We start from the raw sequence: 21,847 nt of genomic DNA, 5'->3' as shown, positions 1-21,847 counted from the left end.
GACGTCCACATAGGATATTTTCCCTTTTAGCACACGATCTCACATATTTTATACTCCCCCCATCCCACAAGAGTGCACATGATTGTCGTGCCGTGTGCATGATTATTAGTGGCACATAGTATTAATTTGTTAACTTACGGACATTCAAATATCAAGATGTTAATGATCGTTAAACGTTTTCAGGCGTCTAAAGAATTCAATAAATGCACGGCTAAAAACAAGCCCAAGACGAGAGAAATTTATCTTTTCATACGGTACATAATCATAATTTTCGCAAACACAAGACGAGAAATTAGAAGAAAAATAAATCATCAAACACTATCAATAATACTATTCATACTTCGGCGGTAACAACTCAGTGAAGCAAATGTCTTTACTTAATGCAAATAAGCGAACCTCCAAAAAGAGAAACTTCAATTAAAACAACACAGGTTTAACAAATTTTGGTGAAAAACAGGACCCCAATTCTCTTTCGTCAAAACTTCAAATACCCCCATACTAAATGTATATTTCTTGCAATAGCATAAAAGATGACAGCACAACTAGGATTGCAAGATTTTTAGGCGTCTGTCATGGGAAATTCAAAGACAACGTCTTTCCCCGATAGCTTCCTGTAGACTCCTGAGAACGTCTCGAGCTTGTTCTCTGTGTCATTCTTTGCCTTGGGATCCAAGAATACCTGCAAACGCATATAGCAAATTACAATATCAGTTACAGCCCTACCAGTAGATTACAAATTTAAGATGAATGAAGCAATCACCTTCATGATCTTTGACCCATCGAGTCTGTATCTGATACGCTTGCCAACAATCTCAGCTGGATAAACTACATCCTCAAGCATAGCTTCATGAACAGATGTGAGAGTACGGGATCGAGGCCTTTGAACAGCAGAACCCTTCTTTGGTGGACGCACAATCCTTCTAGTAGCAATGACAACAACTTCCTGCATTTTCAAGGCTAACCAATAAGAAAACAGAACAGTTGGTTTCAATTGGACCCTAAAGACTGCAGATATAGTATATAACTGCAACTCTCCCCATGACCATCAGAACATGTAAAAATACTAACAGAACCATGACAGTGTTAACAATAGGAAGAAAAAACCAGCAAAACAAAAGCATCCAACCATAAAGTAAAATTTAGAAAACCAAATTAGTGTTACCTTTCCGCTGAACTTTTTCTCAAGTTCTCTAACCAACCTAGAATGGATTTTGCGGAAGGCTTTCCTCAACCGGTAGGGTACATGGATCACAATTGCCTTCTTGCCTCCAGAAACATCAATTTGCCTAAAGAAAAATAACAAATTTAGTACAATGATCGAAGCCCGAAGGAAAGGCATACGTCCACACAATTCAAGACCTACAAGGCAGAGTTAATGTAAAGGTCCTTCAAGTCACTCTTAATGTCTCCATTTGTGTTCTCCAAATCAAACAAGGCCTATGTCAACAATAAAAAATAAAATTTGTGATAAGCACAAAGAAAACTTTAAATGTTGAAACATAACAAAAAGCTCAACAACATTAATCACACATTACCTGAGCTACATTCTCCTCAAACTCAGTGGGTTCGGCATCCTTTTCCTTGTGAATCTTTTGCAATGCAGTATACATCTTTGCGCCTTCACAAACAAATAGAATAATTGTTAAAAAGTTTGGTGAATTTACATAATGAGAGCAAAATCAGATTCTTCAACCAATTGCTACATTATTACATCAAGTCATACTATGGTTGGCATTAGGCTATTAGCCATTATTCATTCTTTTGTTGCGACTTATTAGCCACAAATGCGAATCATGCTGAACATTGATAAGGAGCAGCTTCTTAAGATTTACTATATAATATCAACATAAAAACCTATATGTAAACTTGATAATCCTCCTCCAGCTATGCCTCAAACACGCAAAAATCTCATTATGTGATACCATAAATATATAGGCCAATAACCATTACATCTAATCACCACTCACAACATGCCAAAGCAAGATTTCAAAGAGAAGTATTTTCAACAAAAATCAGATTTGAAGAAGCACTAACACAGGAAGTGCAATTAGCAAAGGCCACATTAATACATAATCAAAACAATCTCGTTCCTGAGAACAGATGAAACGAAGTAAACAAAACAAGGCAAAAGTGATCGCAGCTCAAACATCTGAAACACACATCAGAAATTTAACTTAAGTGGCTTGTATTTTAGAAATTTAGGAGAAGAATAAATAGAAGACAGATAAAAACAACGGAAACAATGAATCATGTAGACTAGATAGAGTACCTTTGCGATGGAGCCGGACGAAAAACCCTAGCCACGACGCCGGAGACACTCGCTAATATGCGCAGGGATTAAGTGTGGAATATAGTGGGCGGAAGAATGAGGGTTTTAAAGATTATTACTATGAAAACCCTAGCTACGACGGTTTGGATGTGACATTGAACTACTGAGCAAATCTTGACCATTCAATTTTACCGGATCCGATTCGATGGAGAATATGGTTCCGGGTTTTGGACTATAAGGAAAAACGCAATGTGTTTATTGGACTATTGTATTGGGCTCAAATTATGATATGATAACATTATCTCACGCACCCTGGTAATTGGAGAGTGTTTCACTTCATATATATATATATATTCATAAATAATATTTTCGTAAAAATTTGCTCCAAGGCGAACGACACGAATTTAAAAAAATCTTATAAAAAATTATTTGATGATAGAGTTATGTAAAAAAATAGTATTAAAAATTGTAATCGCAAAGTTAATGATGAGATCATATACAAAAAATAGAAAGTAGTAACAAAATTTATGGGGATATCCAAAAAGAAAATTGGGGCAAATTTTTTGGAGACATATTTAATAAATTCTAATGGATCGTTTCTATGGATCCGAACTCCTCAAAGACATTACTAGATTTATACTTAAACAATTAAATTCTTTCCCTAAAAAATAAATAAATAAATAAATCTTATGCAATGTGATATACTGTACTAATATTGTTACTGTTTCTTGCACAAAGATAATATTGCTCTTCTTTGATTTTAATTTACTGATATACCCTGAAGAATTTAGGGTGAGAGTTTATCTCGCAAATTTCTAATTGTTATATAGGATGTACGTGACAGTTACTATTTACTATGTGATATGAGGTGGGTAAATCTAGTGACAGCATATATGGGAATTGCTGACTTTCAATAGTCCAAATACTTGGGAATCCCGAAACAAGAAAATAGTGTATTGACATAATATCTTATAACTCAAGCTAAGATATGTCCTCAAAAATTACACATTTTGGGGGAAATGTCTTACCTACACCCTTCGCACTACACATCGCCGCTAGGATGCGGACACGTCGGCCCTTGAACAAACCATTCGGGTTGCCTTTATCTTCGACCAAACCGGTCCCGATTCTATTTCAATACCGCTTTGAGCTTAGGAATTGGTGTGTGGCTTGGATGAAGACATGTCAAACTATGGACTATATAGGTATGAAATAGCCAAATAGCTTTTTTAAAAACTTTTTCGTCTGAAGGATTATTTTGTACTAGTTTACTTAATTTGTTTCACATTTTTTATTTTTCTGAAGAATCCATATTGAATATTTGTGTCCTCATCTTTCTTCAGTGCGGGAACATCAACCTTGAACACATGGGCCTCTGTCGTCTCTTTCCAGTTGATGTGGGCGTCGGCCATCGGCTCACCGTGGTAGTCTCACGGGCGGTGGAGGGGAGGTTGGAGAGAAGAAATCCCTCGAAGGGATCCCATATATCGAGGCAGAATGGATTGCAGATGTTGTTGCGGCAGCAGCCGAAGAAGCTCAGAATCACTAGACATTTTTCGCTTTCTATTTTGGTTGTTAATGAATCTTCAGCCAAGACGATGAAGGATGAGCTGGGTGGGTGGAGGTTGAAGGGGGAAATACTGTACAGGCGACGGCGAGAGTAATCGGACGGCAGGGGACACGGGTCAGCGAAGTTACAGGATGAAGAAGAGAAAGAGAGAGAGATTTACAGAAGAGAGAGAAAGAAAGAGAGATTTACAGAATAGAGAGATTTAGAGAAGAGAGAGAGTTCACGTCTCTATAGTGGAGAGGAGAGGAGAGAGAGTATTTAAAATCTTTTTTTTAAATAAAATATTATTAATACTAAACTATAGGATTTATGTCAATTAATGGTAATGTATATATATGTACATACGAGTATATCTATAATAATTATTCTCTTGTATTTCTAATGATTTATACTTACATCAGATTTAGCATATATTTTAATTATTAATTAATCCTATTTATTATGAAATTTTATTATACGTATATAATATATACCTTGAATAACTAGTTTGTTTTTTAAGCAATTCATCAAAATTTAAATTTATGTAGTTATTTAGAAATTTCATCAATGCAATAAAATTTGAATGAAATGGTATGAATGAGTTCGAAGTTAATGGTACTCAATTAATTTAGACTATATATCTTAAGTTGCAATTAAATTATTTCAAACAGATAACAAGAAAACAAAAATTATTGATAAAAAAAAATAATAAAAATATATTCCCACAAAGCAGGAAAAATGCAATAATAACTTATTTATATTTCAAGCGTAGATAGATATGCATGTGATAGAAAAATCAAGTGTACGTAACATTAACATTGAGGATTTTCTCAATTTAAATTGGAAATTTCGTGTAAATAGAAATAGGGGAATTTCACCGATTCGACTTGAAATATAATTTCATCGAACTAGTATTTACACCTATATATATATATATATATATATATATATAATTGATATCAACTCATTATAATATTTATAAATATAATGAAAAAATAATTGTAACTGAATATATGGATACTAAAAATAAATTGAGGTAAATTGAGAATACCGATGAGTAAATTGAAATACTGTCGGGTAAATTGATAATACCGTCGGGTAAATTGAGAATACCGCCGGGTAATTGAAAATACCGCCGGATAAATTGAGAATACCTATGGCTAAATTGAGAATACCTATGGCTAAATTGAATTCTCAAATCCTCAATTGGATTTTCACTAATCTAACTTGAATTCTCAAGTTCCCGATTGGATTTTTACTAATCTAACTTGAATTCTCAAATCCCCGATTGAATTTTCACTAATCTAAATTGAATTCCCAAATCCCCGATTGGATTTTCACTAATCTAACTTGAATTCTCAACTCCCCAATTCGATTTTCAATAATCTAACTTGAATTCTCAAATCCCCAATTGGATTTTCACTAATCTAACATAAATTCTCAAGTTCTCGATTGGATTTTCATTAAACTAACTTGAATTCTCAAATCCCCGATTTAACTTTCACTAATCTAACTTGAATTCTCAAATTCCCAATTGCATTTTCACTAATCTAACTACAATTCTCAATTCCCCAATTAAATTTTCATTAGTCTAACTTGAATTCTCGATTCCCCAATTGGATTTTCATTAATCAAACTTGAATTCTCACGTTCTCGATTGGATTTTCACTAATCTAACTTGAATTCTCAAATCCCCAATTGGATTTTCACTAATCTAACTTGAATTCTCAAGTTCTCGATTGGATTTTCACTAATCTAACTTGAATTCTCAAATTCCTAATTGGATTTTCACTAATCTAACTACAATTCTCAATTCCCCAATTGAATTTTCATTAGTCTAACTTGAATTCTCAACTCTCCAATTGGATTTTCATTAATCAAACTTGAATTCTCAAGTTCTCGATTGGATTTTCACTAATCTAACTTGAATTCTTAAATCCCCAATTGGATTTTCACTAATATAACTTGAATTCTCAACTACCCAATTGGATTTTCACTAATCTAACTTGAATTCTCAAGTCCCCAATTGGATTTTCATTAATCAAACTTGAATTCTCAAATCCCCAATTGGATTTTCACTAATATAACTTGAATTCTCAACTACCCAATTGGATTTTCACTAATTTAACTTGAATTCTCAAATCCTCAATTCGGTTTTCACTAATCTAACTTGAATTCTCAAATCCCCAATTGCATTTTCACTAATCTAGCTTGAATTCTCAAATCCCCAATTGGATTTTCACTAATCTAACCGGAATTCTCAATTCCCCAATTGGATTTTCACTAATCTAACTTGAATTCTCAAGTTCTTGATTGGATTTTTACTAATCTAACTTGAATTCTCAATTCCCCAATTGGATGTTCATTAATCTAACCTGAATTCTCAAATCCCCAATTGATTTTCACTAATCTAAGTTGAATTCTCAAGTTCTTGATTGGATTTTTACTAATCTAACTTGAATTCTCAAATTCCAATTGGATTTTCACTAATTTAACTTGAATTCTCAAATCCTCAATTGCATTTTAACTAATCTAACTTGAATTCTCAAATCCTCAATTGGATTTTCACTAATCTAACTTGAATTTTCAAGTTTTTGATTGGATTTTTACTAATCTAACTTGAATTCTCAAATCCCCAATTGGATTTTCACTAATTTAACTTGAATTTTCAAATTCCCAATTGCATTTTCACTAATCTAACTTGAATTCTCAAATCCCCAATTGAATTTTCACTAATCTAACTTGAATTCTCAAGTTCTTGATTGGATTTTTACTAATCAGTACAATTGGATTTTCACTAATCTAACTTGAATTCTCAATTCCCCAATTGGATTTTCATTAATCTAACCTGAATTCTCAAATCCCCAATTGGATTTTCACTAATCTAACTTGAATTCTCAAGTTCTTGATTGGATTTTTACTAATCTAACTTGAATTCTCAATTCACCAATTGGATTTTCATTAATCTAACTTGAATTCTCAAATCCCTAATTGGATTTTCACTAATCTAACTCGAATTCTCACTTCCCCAATTGGATTTTCAATAAGCTAACTTGAATTCTCAAATCCCCAATTGGATTTTCCCTAATCTAACTAGAATTCTCAATTCCCCAATTGGATTTTTACTAATCTAACTTGAATTCACAAATTCTCAGTTCGATTTTCACTAATCTAACTAGAATTCTCAATTCCCCAATTGGATTTTCATTAATCTAACTTGAATTCTCAAATCCCCAATTAGATTTTCACTAATCTAACTGGAATTCTCAATTCCCCAATTGGATTTTCATTGATCTAACTTGAATTCTCAAATTCATGTATGATTTCATGAAAATAAATTGGGGATTCTCAAATTCAAGTATGATTTGATGAAATATTGATTAGGGGATTCTCAAATTCTTTATTAATTTATGGAAATGAATTGGAGATTCTCAAATTCAATGATGATTTGATGAAATTGATTGGGGATTCTCAAATTCAAGTATGATTTTATGAATTTGATTAGGGGATTCTCAAATTCATGTATGATTTCATGAAAATGAATTGGAGATTCTCAAATTCAAGTATGATTTCATGGAAATAAATCGGGGATTCTCAAATTCAATGATGATTTGATGAAATTGATTAGGTGATTCTCAAATTCAAGTATGATTTCAAGGAAATGAATTGGGGATTCTCAAATTCAATGATGATTTGATGAAATTGATAAGGGGATTCTCAAATTGAATGATGATTTGATGAAATTGACCTATGGATTCTCAAATTCAAGTATGATTTCATGAAAATGAATTGGGGATTCTCAAATTCAATGATGATTTGATGAAATTGATAAGGGGATTCTCAAATTAAAGTATGATTTGATGAAATTGATTAGGGGATTCTCAAATTCATTGATGATTTCATGGATATGAATTGGGGATTCTCAAATTAAAGTATGATTTGGTTGCATTTATTGCGTTTTTTTTTTTTTTTTTTGTTATTTACGGGAGTAGTGATGTGATTTAATTAGCATTTGTAAGTAGTAACCTCATTTGTAAGTCCAATTTGATATCAAAGTGGAAGATTGCGAATACCGTCAGGTAAATTGAAAATACCGTCGGATTAATTGAGAATACCGCCGGGTAAATTGCAAATACCGCCGGAAAAATTATAGAATACCGCCGGCCAGCATTCTGAACTATTCCGACGGTATAGTCAAACACCATGACTGTATTCTCATTTTTCGACAGTATTATCACACATATTTAAGTCTCATAACTTTTATGTGACGTTTCTATTAATTATTAGGGTATTTTGACAAAATACTCGTATGCTAAATAATTATACCTTGAGAAAATTTTAGAATACCACCGTGAAAATTGAGAATATCGTCGTGGTGTGTAATTATACCGTCGGAATAGCGGCTGGTGGTATTCTATATTTTTCCCGGCGGTATTCTCAATTTGTCCGACGGTATTATCAAATATTACGACGGTATTATAAAATAAACCAATGAGATACCGGTAAACCTTAAGAATATGTATCAACGCATTACAGTAAACACAATTAGAATGTAGAATTACAACAAACACGCATTCATCTTGCACTAAGTAAGGACAACTGGGCCGTGTATGCAATCTCGCTCCATACAAACTACATGAGTTTGATTAGTGAAAAATCGATTGGGGATTCTCAAATTCGTGTAACATTATTGGCAAATCGATTGAGAATTCTGAAATTCGAGTATGATTAGTGGCAAATCGATCAGGGATTCTCAAATTTGAGTATGATTAGTGGCAAATCGATTGGGGATTCTCAAATTTCGAGTTTGATTAGTCTAACTTCTAATATTGAATTTTAATATTGAATCAAAATACATTTCACAAACTTTTGGGAAAAAAAATATCCTATTATACTAACTAGTACGATCTCTCGTGCGATGCACGACGAGTATTGAAATTAAACGACATCAATTACTCAATAAAATCTTGAATTTGAAAACATAAATTTTCAACTTTATATAAAATGTAATGATAATTATAGATATTAAATAATTAAAGTATGATTCTCATATTATAATTCTAAATTATAAACTTAGAATTGAGATGAATTAGTTAAATTAGTTAATGGTTCACTAATAGTGATGGTCATTCTTATGTTAAAGTACGATTCCCATATTATAATTCTAAGTTATAAACTTAGAATTGAGATGACTTAGCTCAATTAGTTAATGTTTCACTAATGGTGATGATCATTCTTAATTTAAAATATGATTCTCAACTTATAACTCTAAGTTATAAACTTAGAATTGAGATAAATTAATTCAATTAGTTAATATATGATTTACTAATAGTAAGGGGCATTTTTATACTATAGTAGGATTCTCATATTATATTAATCTTTATATATAAAAAAAACAAAGTAAATGTCATTTAATTCAATTGCAAAGATATAATTGGAAATTGAGTAAAAAAATTATAAAACAACTTAACAAACTGACAACTACTACTTCCTACAAAACCATGCCTTTTTCCTTTTTTTAAGGTACAACTCATTGTTTTCATTTAATTGAAAATTTTGTTTTAAATGTAGTCAATTGTTCTTATATATATATATATATATATATATATATATATATATATATATATATATATATATATAGGGAGAAGTTCGATTGAAAAGCACAAATATCTTAAGAAGTGAGAAGCAATCCTAACCCTTTATTTAACAAAATCAAACGGCTATCATCTAATCTAATACCCTACGTCCATTCTATTAAAAATGACATTTTTGTAATCTCCAATTTTGATATAATCGTAGCTCCTATATATATGTATATATTGATTGAACTATTTTTGGTAGATTAAGATTTTATAATCCTATCTCAAGATTTATTCACGCAAATTTTCTTTTTGATTAAACTATCATTATTATTCTTAACCAAATCAAAATATTTTAGGAAAATTTTATTGAAAATATGTTTCTTATATTATTAACTTTACATTTCTTCTTCTCCTAAATTGAATTTTTCACAAAATTATATAATGAACGTTATTTGATTTATTGAACATGTATCACAAAGTAACGAACAACTCTATTGTTTGTTATATTTTTTAATATGTTCGTCAGAAATGTTATCTGATTTTTATTGAACCTGTATCACAAAGTAACGAACAACTCACTTTGTTCGTTATATTTTTTTAATACGTTCTTTAAAATTATATAATGAACATTATCTGATTTTTGTTGAACTATATCACACTATTTAACGAACTTTATTAATGAACATATTATATATTTACGTTGAACTTAATTTCACAATTTGATGAATCTACAACTTAGAATATTTAGAATGATACAACATAATAGATCTACCGATTTTCTTTTCATATTCATCACATTTGCTATTCTAGCTATCATACTACAACAAATACAAAAAAAAAAAAAACTGTGCAACATTCTTTTAGTATTTATTCATAAAAAAAAGTACAGTGTTCACTAAATTACATTAATAAGTGCAACACAAATTCTAAATAACAAATATGCACTTCACATTCATCTCTCTTAACACTCCCAATCTTCATATCACCTTGCACTATGCACCGGCTAACAAAGGACTTGTACTGCTGTGGCTCATCGAATCTCCTAACCAACAACCAAACCTAAAACAAAAGAATACAATTATTCATACTTGCTTCAATTTCGATATCAAATTATATTAGATGAACACAACAATCTCATTCTGTCTTTAACGGATTCAAATAACATTAGAAGAAGCCAAGAAAATCAAATCCTTAAATTTGAAAACAAAACAAACACCATATCTCTTTCTAAAGATTTGAGCTTTCCGCCTATAAATTATAATCAGATCTAGTTGACATGTATTTTACATTTTCAAACTAAAATCCCAACAAAAAAAACAAGAGGTCAAACATAATTTTTCAAATTTAATTCCCGTGCTCTGTTTTCGTAATTTGCTTTGATTTTAAGCTTTAATTCTCAACAATTAACCTCAATTCATACGCATGATTTCCATTTGTTTCAAGCAATTTCGTTAATTCAATTCGTAAATTGCCTGCTTTTGCACTAATGTTTCAAGAAGACAAATCTTCATCTATTACCTCATCTCCGCTGCAAATGTTTCCGACGATGTCGTCATCGTCTCCGCCTAGCTTGATATCACCTTAACCATGGCTCAAGGATCTCAAGCCTGAAGAGACAGGATTATACCTAATCCCACATCCCTGCGATCCATGGCGTAATAATTCATCGAAGAGCAGATGGTGAAACAAAAAAAATTGCAAGGAAATATGAGGAATGGTAAGATAGGAATTCGTTAAAATCTCAATCTGATGGCCATCTATAATGTTGGTGCAAAAAATCAGGGATTTGATGAAATTTACCATAATCTTAACGAACCCAATTTGACACATATGACCTTTTCGATTCAAAAATCAATTTACAGCACAATTTTAATATCTTAAATTTAATAAGCCATTAAATCTGAACGGTTGGATCTATTAGAATAAATGGACTAGATTACTTTTTACTTCTTACTCTAAGGGGGCTTTTCTATAGAAGCTAACCATATATATATATATATATATATATATATATATATATATATATATAGGGGGCCGCTCCAATGAGACCCCCTAATTTTAGTGAGATCTAGGGCACGATATGGTGCGTTTATTTTGTCAATCCTATGGCTGATATTGTATCTGGAGGGTGATTTTTTTTCGCAGGGTTCGAATCCTGGAGGGAGCAGAATATTTTAAATTTTGTTATTCATCAGTATATACTGTGTTGTTCATCAGTATATACGGCCCTGTTCATCAGTATATATGTCTTATTTATTACGAATTTTTTAAATTTTATTTTTCATCAGTATATACATCTTGTTCATTAGATATGTGTTTTGTTCATTAGTATTATATGTCTTATTCATTGTACTCATGTTACACGAAAAATACGGGGTCTCACTGGAGCGCGCCCCTATATATATATATATATATATATATATATATATATATATATATATAACAAAATTAATTATTATATATCTCTAAATAAACTCAAAAAATTTTAATTTTTTATTTTCTTATTTTTATTTATTTATTTATTTATGATACTTTGATTATTATATTATGCATTTAAAATTAATTTAATTTATAAAATATATGAATAAAACAAAATAACATTACTACAAAAAGACATCAAATTACAAATTATAGTCTATTTGTGCATGTCACATGTTGTGCATATTTTTATCAGATTAAATCAATAAGTATAAAATATTCGTATATATTACTCGAGTCTAAAATTGCATAAATAATTTACATAAAAAAATTCTAAAAATATGTTATCAGATCTTATTATTTTCTTAATTTTTATTTTTATTTTCAATATTTATTTCATCATCAAATAAATGAAAATTAAATTCAAGATTCAATAATCCAAATTTTATTGAATCAAAAGTTATAAGAGATAAAGAAAATCTTACATGTTTTAATTAATTTGTTCAAAATTAGTGTTGCTTTCTAAATATGACAACTATTTTTTTTTATTAATGTATCTATTTTTTTTATTTTTTTTAATCTTTGATAGGTATTAAATTAAGTTTGAATGTCTTTACGTGTTTATTAATATGTCAAAATTATGTGTTGAAATACGATAATGAAATCAAATTATGTGGGGATTCAGAAACTAGAGATAGATTACATGAAATCAAAGTGGGGACTATAAAATTGAATTTAAATAAAATCGAATTGGGGATAATGAAATTATAATTAGATTAATGAAATCGAATTGAGGACTATGAAATTAGAGTTACATTACCTGAAATCGAATTGGGGACTATGAAATTTGAGTTAGATTACATGTAATCGAAATGTGGACTATGAAATTTGAGTTAGATTACATTAATTCGAATTGAGGATTATGAAATTTGAGTTATATTACACAAAATCGAACTGAGAAACATGAAATTTGAGTTATATTACACGAAATCGAATTGGAGATTAAGAAATTAGAGTTAGATTGCACGAATTCAAATTGGGGATTGTGAAATTGGAGTTAGATTACATGAATTCGAATCGGAGATTATGAAATTGGAGTTAGATTACATGAAGTCGGATTGAGGACTATGAAATTGGAGTAAGATTAGATGAAGTCGAATCGGGGACTATGAAGTTAGAGTTAGAATACATAAAATCAAATTGAGGATTACGAAATTGTAAAACTCAACTAATTATAAATGATTTAATATGTGTATCAAATTAAAAGTCACAATAAGAGTTTTAATTCATTTATTTTATTTAAATATTTGATTTAAAATGTAAATATTTATTTATTCAAATATTTAATTTTTAAAAAAAAAACATCTCTCCACTCTCATCTTTTTTTTTTTTTGAATGAACCTATTCTACAATTCTTTTTTATTAGAAATATAAGAGAATGATTATTAAAGATATACTCGTATGTATATATATACATTACCACTATATATATTAATTTACATAGATATAGTTTAGTATTAATGGAGACCTGCATTCAAAATTCCATAAATATAGCTTAGTGGACACATAGGAAGAATTTACTCATGCACTAGTTCCAAGTCAAAACTCAAAACCATTCTCAGCAAATGATTCTATGAACCGGCGGTATTATAAAACCAAATAACGGTCTGGTTATCGAAAAGTTGAATTCCCATGGGTTTAAATGGTGCGACACGTGTTATAATCGCAACGGCGATGTGTAGTGCGTTGGGTGTAGGTTAGACTCTTCCCATTTTGGGATGTGGGAAGCTCCAACTAACTATTGAGGCTGCTCCGTGTCCAAAGCATGCAGCCATGATAGAATTACTTGTGCACCTTTCTCCCATGACTCATCCAACATCATGTCATGTGCAACCCCTTCTACACAAACAGCTGATGCTCCATAAAATCTGCCTGTTTCTCTAAGACCCTCTGCATCCTGCACAAACCACATTATATCTCATGATTTTGAAAGATATAGCAGATACTATATTTTTGGGCCAAGAATCATACCACTATAAAATCATCATTTGCTCCCAACACCAGAATCTTCATACAAGGATCTTTCACGGGAGGGACAGGAAGTGATGCGTTCAGCTTCCGCAGATCAAAAAGTGGCTTCCGTGAACTTTCTGTCATCAGCTTCTGATATCTGGTAAGATTTATTTATCAATGAAAAGGAAAGGTATAAGAGAAAAGGGGGTTTAAGCTAGCTGTGGATTGGATTCTCAGAGAAATCATTTTGTTTACTCCTTGAAACTTTTGATAGTGGAACTTTCTTATCCATTTACAATACTAAAAGATTTAAATATTTACATGTTGACAAAGGTCAATGCTCTTTAAGCAACAAATTTATTTCAATTGCCAGATGGATATGCAATGCCTCTTGTTGATTATTAGGAATTGATCACAAAATGCAGTGGTTGCATTAACTAAGAAGGTATTGTTGAAAATACTAATCAAGGTCAATAAACAACCACATCTAGAAGTATAGAAATATTTAGCAATAGTCAAAAGATATATTTTGTGTGACTTTAGTAGGATTTTGTATGACTTTGCTTCATGTTGTAGTCTATAAATAGATATCAATGTAATATGAAAATAAGTAAGAGAAATACAAGAAACAATCTTTACAATCTCTCAAATTCTCTTACAAAATGTCTATATATACCATATTTTAACATGGTATCAGAGCATGTTTAATCCTTGGAACTCAGAAAAATTTTCCTCATTGTTCCTTTTTTACCTCAACCCAAATCAAGGCAGCCAAGCCGTTTTTTTTCCTCCATTTTCCTTCCTGAAAAAAAATTAGATCACAATGTCAGAAGAAAGGCAGATCATAGAACCAAAATCAGATACAAACGAGCTAACCCAACAAATAGCCAATCTGATGCGAAACTCCGAAAACGTCGTGCTCGGATTCAAATTACATGGCAACAATTATCCCCTATGGGCACGCCTCATGAAGGTAGCCATAGGCAGCAGGGGCAGGTCCGGACACATCACCGGACAACCACCACCACCAAAACCTGCAGATCCGAATTACTACAAATGGGAAGAAACAGATCTGGCTGTTTTTTCTTGGTTACTACAGAATATGGAAGGGAAACTAGTGATGAACTTCGCCCAACATCAGACGGCTAAGGCCGTTTGGGACAGTCTAGCAGTAACATACGGTAGTGGAGCCACAGATCCGCTCCAAATCTACGACTTGGAGGTGAAAGCAAATAAGGTGAACCAAGGACAACTTACCCTAGAGGACTACTGGAATGAACTACAAGCCATATGGCTCAACATCGACAGACGGGAGCCGAATCCGCTAGGTTGCTGCGAAGAGGGCATCACCAAATACCAGAAGCTCATCGAGAGTCGGCGTCTGTATCAATTTCTATCCGGGTTGGACTCAAAATATGACCACGTTCGACGGGATATCCTCAAGGAAATCCCGGCTCCCTCAGCGGAATCGGCGTTCTCGAAAGTGAGAAGAGAGGCCGCCCGACTACAAATCTTGCAGCCGGCAACCAACCACGCCGACATCGACGCCTCATCATCGGGAGGAGTCGGAGCCGGACTCGCCGCCGTCCACCGCCCTACTCAACGGGCTGAAATCCGACCACCACACACCGCCACCATCAGGAACAACCCACCACGCTCAGGAAACTTCCAAAATCGGAAAAAGGAAGATAAATCCAAGCTCTACTGTACTCATTGTGGCATGAACAAACACACCAAAGAGATGTGCTTCCAAATTGTTGGTTACCCGGAATGGTGGGAAGACAACAACAAAATAGCGAAAGGAAAAATGGCAGACGGAAGTGGAGCAACACCGACCGGAACGGCGGTGGCCGAAAACCGGCCGGCGTGGGCCACGATGTCGGCGGCCATGGCTGTCGACCGACTGGCAGCTGGAACGTGGGGCGCGAGGGAGATGTCGGCGGCTGGAGATCAGTCGCCGCTGACCGTGAGGGCGGCGGCACCGGCCGTGATGCGACCAGCGGCGGCGGAGGCGGCTGAAGAACGTCCGGCTGTGCAAGGGGGTAGAAAAAATAGTGGAGGAGAAGGCGCCTATGAAGGAGGCGCAGGTATTGGAGGTGAAATTAAAGGGTTTGGAGGTGTTTTGCAACATAAACCCCTAACTTTCTCATATTACTATAAAAGACCCCATTTTTTGGGGTCAAGTCCCTCAAATTTTGCAAATTCGAAATTTCCACCCCTTAACTATTCTAAATTCCAGAAAGAACCCCATCTTATGAAAACTAACTCCCTAGTTTTTCATAAATTAAAAAACCACCCCAAACCTTTGTGTAATACGAAAAATACCAGCCTTTTATGTAGAAAATCCCTAAAATCTTCCGCTACATATCAAAACTCATCTGATAATAGGGATAGGGATAAAAGGTGGATTTTTGATTGTGGAGCCACTGATACGATGACTTTTGATAAAACTGATATCATGAAGGCATCAGCACCATACCGAACACATGTTCAAACTGCAAATGGTGACTTAACCCGTGTTGAAGGGGCTGGAACCATAGAAATCTCTCCTACTATGCACCTCTCAAACTGTCTATATGTCCCTTCTCTGTCTCATAAACTCCTGTCTATTAGCCATGTTACAAAAGAACTAAATTGTACTATGCTAATGAATCCTCAATTTTGTCTTCTTCAGGATATCAGGACGGGGGAGATTATTGGACGTGGCACTGAGAGAAATGGGTTATACTATGTGGATGAGATAGCTCAACAAGGCGAGGTGATGCTCGCTCACGGAACTGCTAACCGTGACGCTTGGCTTTGGCATCGTCGGTTAGGGCATCCTTCCACAAGTTATCTTAAGATATTATTTCCTGAATTAATAAAGGGGGGAACTCTGTCTTGTGAAACTTGTATTTTGGCTAAAAGCCACAGACACTCTTTTAAACCTAATAATACTGTGGTTAAATCTATTTTTTCTTTAATTCATTCTGATGTTTGGGGACCTTCACCTATTGCCGGAGGTCCGGGTTTTAAATATTTTTTGCTTTTCATTGATGATTGCACAAGGATGACATGGGTTTATTTCCTCAAACACAAATCTGAAGTTTTTGAAAAATTTACCCATTTTTCAACCATGATTCAAACTCAATTTGAGAAAAACATTCAGACTCTTAGAACCGATAATGGGGGGGAATTTGTCAATAGATCTATGCAGGAATTTTGTCAAAAAAGGGGGATAATCCATCAAACTACATGTCCCCATACCCCTGAACAAAATGGTGTGGCAGAAAGAAAAAATAGAATTCTCCTTGAAATGACTAGAGCTGTGATGATTGAATCTAAAGTACCCACACACTTCTGGCCTGAAGCTGTTGCTACCTCTGTCTATCTTATAAACCGTCTTCCCACTAGAACTCTCCAGTTACAGACTCCTTTAGAAAAACTCTCCACCTTGGCATCTGTCCCTCTTGCTCTTACTCTCCAACCTAGGGTTTTCGGGTGCTCTGTTTTTGTCCATATCCCCAAACATGAAAGAACTAAACTTTCCCCGTGTGCCATTAAATGTGTCTTTGTAGGTTATGGCATTAATCAGAAAGGGTATAGGTGTTACAATCCTAAAACCCGTCAAGTCTTAACCACCACGAATTGTGATTTTCAAGAAACTGAGTTCTTCTATGATAACCAACTTAACAGTCAGGGGGAGAGAGAGCAAGGAAATAAAATAGACTTGTTAAGCTGGTTACCAATGCCAAGTACGGAAGCAGGACCAACAGAAACAGTTAACCTTGCCACTGAGCAGGTCTCATCCACTACAGAGCCCATATCTCCTCGGTACCCTGATTCTATATCTCCTCCACCATTGATATCCGAGGTAAGGCATTCAGAACAAACTTTATCTTCTGAGGTACCTGATTATGTTCATCAAGTTGTTGATGAAGAACAGGAGAATATTGCAGAGAAAGATACCAGGGGATACGTGCTGCCTCCTAGGAGTACTCGAGGGATTCCTCCTAAAAGGTACACTCCGGAGAAGGTCGGGAAGAACTCTCGGTATTCTATTGGAAAGATCGCTAAAGGAAATCTATCCAGAACTGCTGTTGCTTATGAAGCAGCACTGTATGATGAAGATATCCCGACGACAGCTGAACAGGCTCTTGAATTTAAGCACTGGAGAGAGGCCATGAAGAAGGAGATCAGTGCGTTAAATCGGAATCATACTTGGGAGAAGTGCAGATTGCCAAAAGGGAAGAAAACTGTGGGATGCAAGTGGGTCTTCACCATCAAAAGAAAACCAGATGGGTCAATTGAGCGATACAAAGCTCGATTGGTCGCAAAAGGGTACACACAGATATATGGGATCGACTATGAGGAGACTTTCTCTCCTGTTGCAAAAATGAACACCGTCAGGGCTCTCCTCTCTATTGCTGCTAATAAAGATTGGGACCTCCACCAATTCGATGTTACAAATGCTTTCCTCCATGGAGAACTTGAAGAAGAAATGGAGGTTTACATGGAAGTTCCCCAGGGTTTCTCAGAAGAATTCGGAGTTGGTGAAGTATGCAAATTGAAGAAGACACTGTATGGGCTCAAACAATCCCCCAGAGCCTGGTTTGGGAGATTCACCACGGCCATGAAAAAGTTTGGGTACCAGCAAAGCAATGCCGATCACACCTTATTTTTGAAGAAGAGAGGTGACCTTATTTCCTGTTTAGTCATTTATGTTGATGATATGATCATAACAGGAAACGACTTGGAAGAAATCCAAAAGTTGAAAGATAGGCTGTTCAAGGAGTTTGAGATGAAGGACTTGGGAAGACTTAAGTACTTCCTTGGAATAGAAGTTCTCAGGTCAAACAGGGGGATCTTTATCAACCAAAAGAAGTATACTCTAGACCTTCTAGCAGAAACAGGGATGCTAGATTGCAAGCCAACAGAGACGCCTATTGCTATGAATCACGGGCTACAGATTGAGGAAGGAGCAGAACTGACTAATCGAGGAAAATATCAGCGCTTAGTGGGAAAACTCATCTATCTTTCTCATACGCGACCTGATATCTCTTATGCCGTTGGAGTGGTAAGCCAATTCATGCACCAACCACAAGCTAACCACATGGAAGCTGCGATCAGGATTGTAAAATATTTGAAAGGAACTTTTGATTATGGAGTGTTATTCAAGAAATCTGGACACCTTGAAATACAGGCATACACTGATGCTGACTGGGCTGGAAATCCCGTCGATCGAAAGTCAACAGCAGGATACTTCACCTTTATTGGAGGCAACCTTGTCTCATGGAGGAGTAAGAAACAGAAAGTGGTAGCACTCTCTAGTGCAGAAGCCGAGTTCAGGGGAATCAAGAGTGGACTAACCGAAGTCCTGTGGCTAAGAAGATTGTTGACTGAATTGGGTCTTCAACCGACAAAGACATGTCAAATGTTTTGTGACAATAAAGCAGCCATCAGCATATCAGAAAATCCTGTTCAACACGACAGAACAAAACATGTAGAAGTTGATAGACACTTTATCAAAGAAAAAATTGAATGAGGTATTGTGACGCTCCCATTCGTAAGGTCTGAAGACCAACTAGCAGACATCCTAACCAAAGCTGTGAACTCCAAGAATTTTTCAGAAGTTCTTGGCAAGTTGAATATCGGGAATCCCGTTACTCAACTTGAGGGGGAGTGTTGAAAATACTAATCAAGGTCAATAAACAACCACATCTAGAAGTATAGAAATATTTAGCAATAGTCAAAAGATATATTTTGTGTGACTTTAGTAGGATTTTGTATGACTTTGCTTCATGTTGTAGTCTATAAATAGATATCAATGTAATATGAAAATAAGTAAGAGAAATACAAGAAACAATCTTTACAATCTCTCAAATTCTCTTACAAAATGTCTATACCATATTTTAACAGGTATAGGGAAAGAAGTTTCCAGTACTAACCGAAGGACCAGATGATCCTCCATAGAAGCAGAGAAGAAAGTTTCCTTACAAAGTGGCAGAGAAGTTTGAAAAGCTTTTGCTGCCAGACTGCGCGTTACCTGTTTCATATTGTCACAAATTGGACGTACCGGGTAATTGGTTTCAGTATTCACAGTTTGGAGACAGTCTTGCTCTAAAGAGGTTATTCATTCTTTAAAAGATGAAGTACCTTAAATGCAGCAATAGGTTTGGAGAATAGATACCGCCAAACTAGGCCACTGGGAAAAAAAGGTAAAAATACATCAGTCAAGAGAATAAAGTTTACGTATAAAATAAGACAGTTTTGTTAAGAATATAACCTATTTCCTGAAGGAGGTACAGAGCATACAAGGACAGCTCCAGCTAGATTCGGGTGTGTGTTTTCCATTTCTGAAACTTACATTAGAGGGAAGAAATTGCAACTATAATCACTTATGAAAGCCATTAACAATAAAAAAGCTTATCATTTGTCTCTTCACAGATTTATGATGCTTCAGTTAAAAAAAGATGAAACAGAGATTCACTCAGTAGCTTAGGCCTCAAACATGAGAAAAAGCGTAAAGAACTAATCAATTCAAATGAGAAGTGCGATAAATTGTATATGTAGCAATAAGCCTCAAGAAAAGCCTTTCTAAATTAATTTTTCCCTTAGATGCTTAGACCTAACTAATATTATGATTTGGTCTGTGATGGAGAAACTAGTTTCATATGAGAATTTTATAGACAAAAAAGAATCTAGAGACATGTCAAAATATCAGTATAATTAACACCTATTGTGTCGCCTAAGAAGGCAAGGAAATTGGAAGCGGCAAATCCATGCCAAAGAGTCGTGGCCATTTAGAAACAGCAGTTAGAGTATGAAGTCGTCGTAGAAATATTTTCAAGCTTGGGAAGCAAAATGACTATCTTGTTTGAAGATTATCAATTTGTACCTCAATATCCCACTTTTCCATCCAAGAAATATACCACTAAGATCAAATGATGCTGACCTTGCAATTTCTCATTTCCTACATTTGCAATATAGTATTGAACGATAAGTCCGCCAAAAGAGTGACCCAACAAGATTGGTGGTAACTGGATTTCCTTGTGGATGAAGTCGGCCACATCAGCTGCATGACTCTACTGCAGATACAGAGTTCTCAGAGTAAGAAGGTCACAATAAGCAAAAGACAAGTCACAGAAGTAAACATGAATGTTCCTTAAAACATCTCCATCCAAGAAGCAACCATTTTCATTTGTGAAGAGCAAAGTATACCTGGAGTGAACCTGCAACTGCACCATCAGGTGAATCACTTTCTCCCTGAGGAGACAATAAGAACATCATACAGAAATAGCATATCTATGGATAAGAACACCTTCAAGAAAATGGGCATCTTAATATTTATAAACGGTCAAAATAAGGGGACACCGTGTGAACAAACATATTTAAATCACTGCTTCAAGTTAAAAGGATTATCTGCCAGTAAGCAAGTGATAGCTCAATTATAAGCAATGTAGATGTAGATAAGCCATCTAAAAACGTGATATGCCAATTGCTCTGCTGCAACACATTACGGGCTGCTACCATAAAATTTACAGATTCTACACGACAAGGATCATGAAGACAATTCGACTGAGAATTTTATGTTGGCTCTAAGGAGAAATCCACACACAACGAATTCCCTCATTTCTCTTTTTTGTTTTTCCCTAAAAATCAACCATTCATCAATGCCAGGAATGGGTGAGGAACTCAAAAGGACAGAAATCCAATGCCGACAAATCGGGAAATTAAACTTGAGAAAAGACTATAGAGCAGCAGAAAATGAAGAATACCTGGGCGAGCAAGCTGAGAGCATAACAATCAAATCCATGTCGAGAAAAGAAGGGCAACCAGTGTTCAGCCCAGCACCACGCAGCGTGAAAACTCCCGTGCACGAATACTAACGGCGGCTTCTCATCAATTTTGTGATGGCCTTTTTGGAAGATGATCTCCATGTTGGAACCGGAAGGGAGCTTGTGAAATTGGCGGAGAGAAAATGGAGTATAAATCTGAGAAACAGATCCAAAACGCAATCTTTATCTGATTCTGAAA

General features: G+C 34.4%; 2 protein-coding genes across 2 annotated transcripts; both read right to left on the bottom strand.

The window, feature by feature from the left end:
• Positions 1-292: 292 nt before the first annotated feature.
• Positions 293-2,430, bottom strand: LOC131023948 (40S ribosomal protein S7). Its single transcript, XM_057953612.1, has 6 exons — positions 2,270-2,430; positions 1,536-1,618; positions 1,364-1,437; positions 1,163-1,286; positions 761-943; positions 293-679 (listed from the first exon to the last, which is right to left on the bottom strand). Exons 2-6 carry the CDS (start codon positions 1,608-1,610, stop codon positions 560-562), a joined length of 576 nt encoding a protein of 191 aa, XP_057809595.1. The 5' UTR covers positions 1,611-1,618; positions 2,270-2,430; the 3' UTR covers positions 293-559.
• A 10,898-nt stretch (positions 2,431-13,328) lies between these two features.
• LOC131023947 (uncharacterized) lies at positions 13,329-21,779 on the bottom strand. The gene is made up of 8 exons (XM_057953611.1): positions 21,589-21,779; positions 21,032-21,076; positions 20,766-20,895; positions 20,097-20,166; positions 19,967-20,015; positions 19,759-19,856; positions 13,850-13,988; positions 13,329-13,775 (listed from the first exon to the last, which is right to left on the bottom strand). Exons 1-8 carry the CDS (start codon positions 21,748-21,750, stop codon positions 13,617-13,619), a joined length of 852 nt encoding a protein of 283 aa, XP_057809594.1. The 5' UTR covers positions 21,751-21,779; the 3' UTR covers positions 13,329-13,616.
• Positions 21,780-21,847: the final 68 nt, after the last annotated feature.

This window comes from Salvia miltiorrhiza, chromosome 4 (assembly GCF_028751815.1).
Source record: "Salvia miltiorrhiza cultivar Shanhuang (shh) chromosome 4, IMPLAD_Smil_shh, whole genome shotgun sequence".
NCBI lineage: Eukaryota > Viridiplantae > Streptophyta > Magnoliopsida > Lamiales > Lamiaceae > Salvia > Salvia miltiorrhiza.
This window is presented reverse-complemented; position numbering and strand designations above follow the sequence as displayed.

Coding starts and splice junctions, on each gene's coding strand:
- LOC131023948 (XM_057953612.1), bottom strand. CDS start 1,610: ATGTATACTGCATTGCAAAAGATTCACAAGGAAAAGGATGCCGAACCC. Junction 1,287..1,363: donor CTTTACATTAACTCTGCCTT/GTAGGTCTTGAA, acceptor ATTTTTCTTTAG/GCAAATTGATGTTTCTGGAG. Junction 944..1,162: donor AGAAAAAGTTCAGCGGAAAG/GTAACACTAATT, acceptor TTGAAAATGCAG/GAAGTTGTTGTCATTGCTAC.
- LOC131023947 (XM_057953611.1), bottom strand. CDS start 21,750: ATGGAGATCATCTTCCAAAAAGGCCATCACAAAATTGATGAGAAGCCG. Junction 20,167..20,765: donor AGGAAATGAGAAATTGCAAG/GTCAGCATCATT, acceptor TGTAAGTTTCAG/AAATGGAAAACACACACCCG. Junction 13,989..19,758: donor GAGGATCATCTGGTCCTTCG/GTTAGTACTGGA, acceptor AAATCTTACCAG/ATATCAGAAGCTGATGACAG.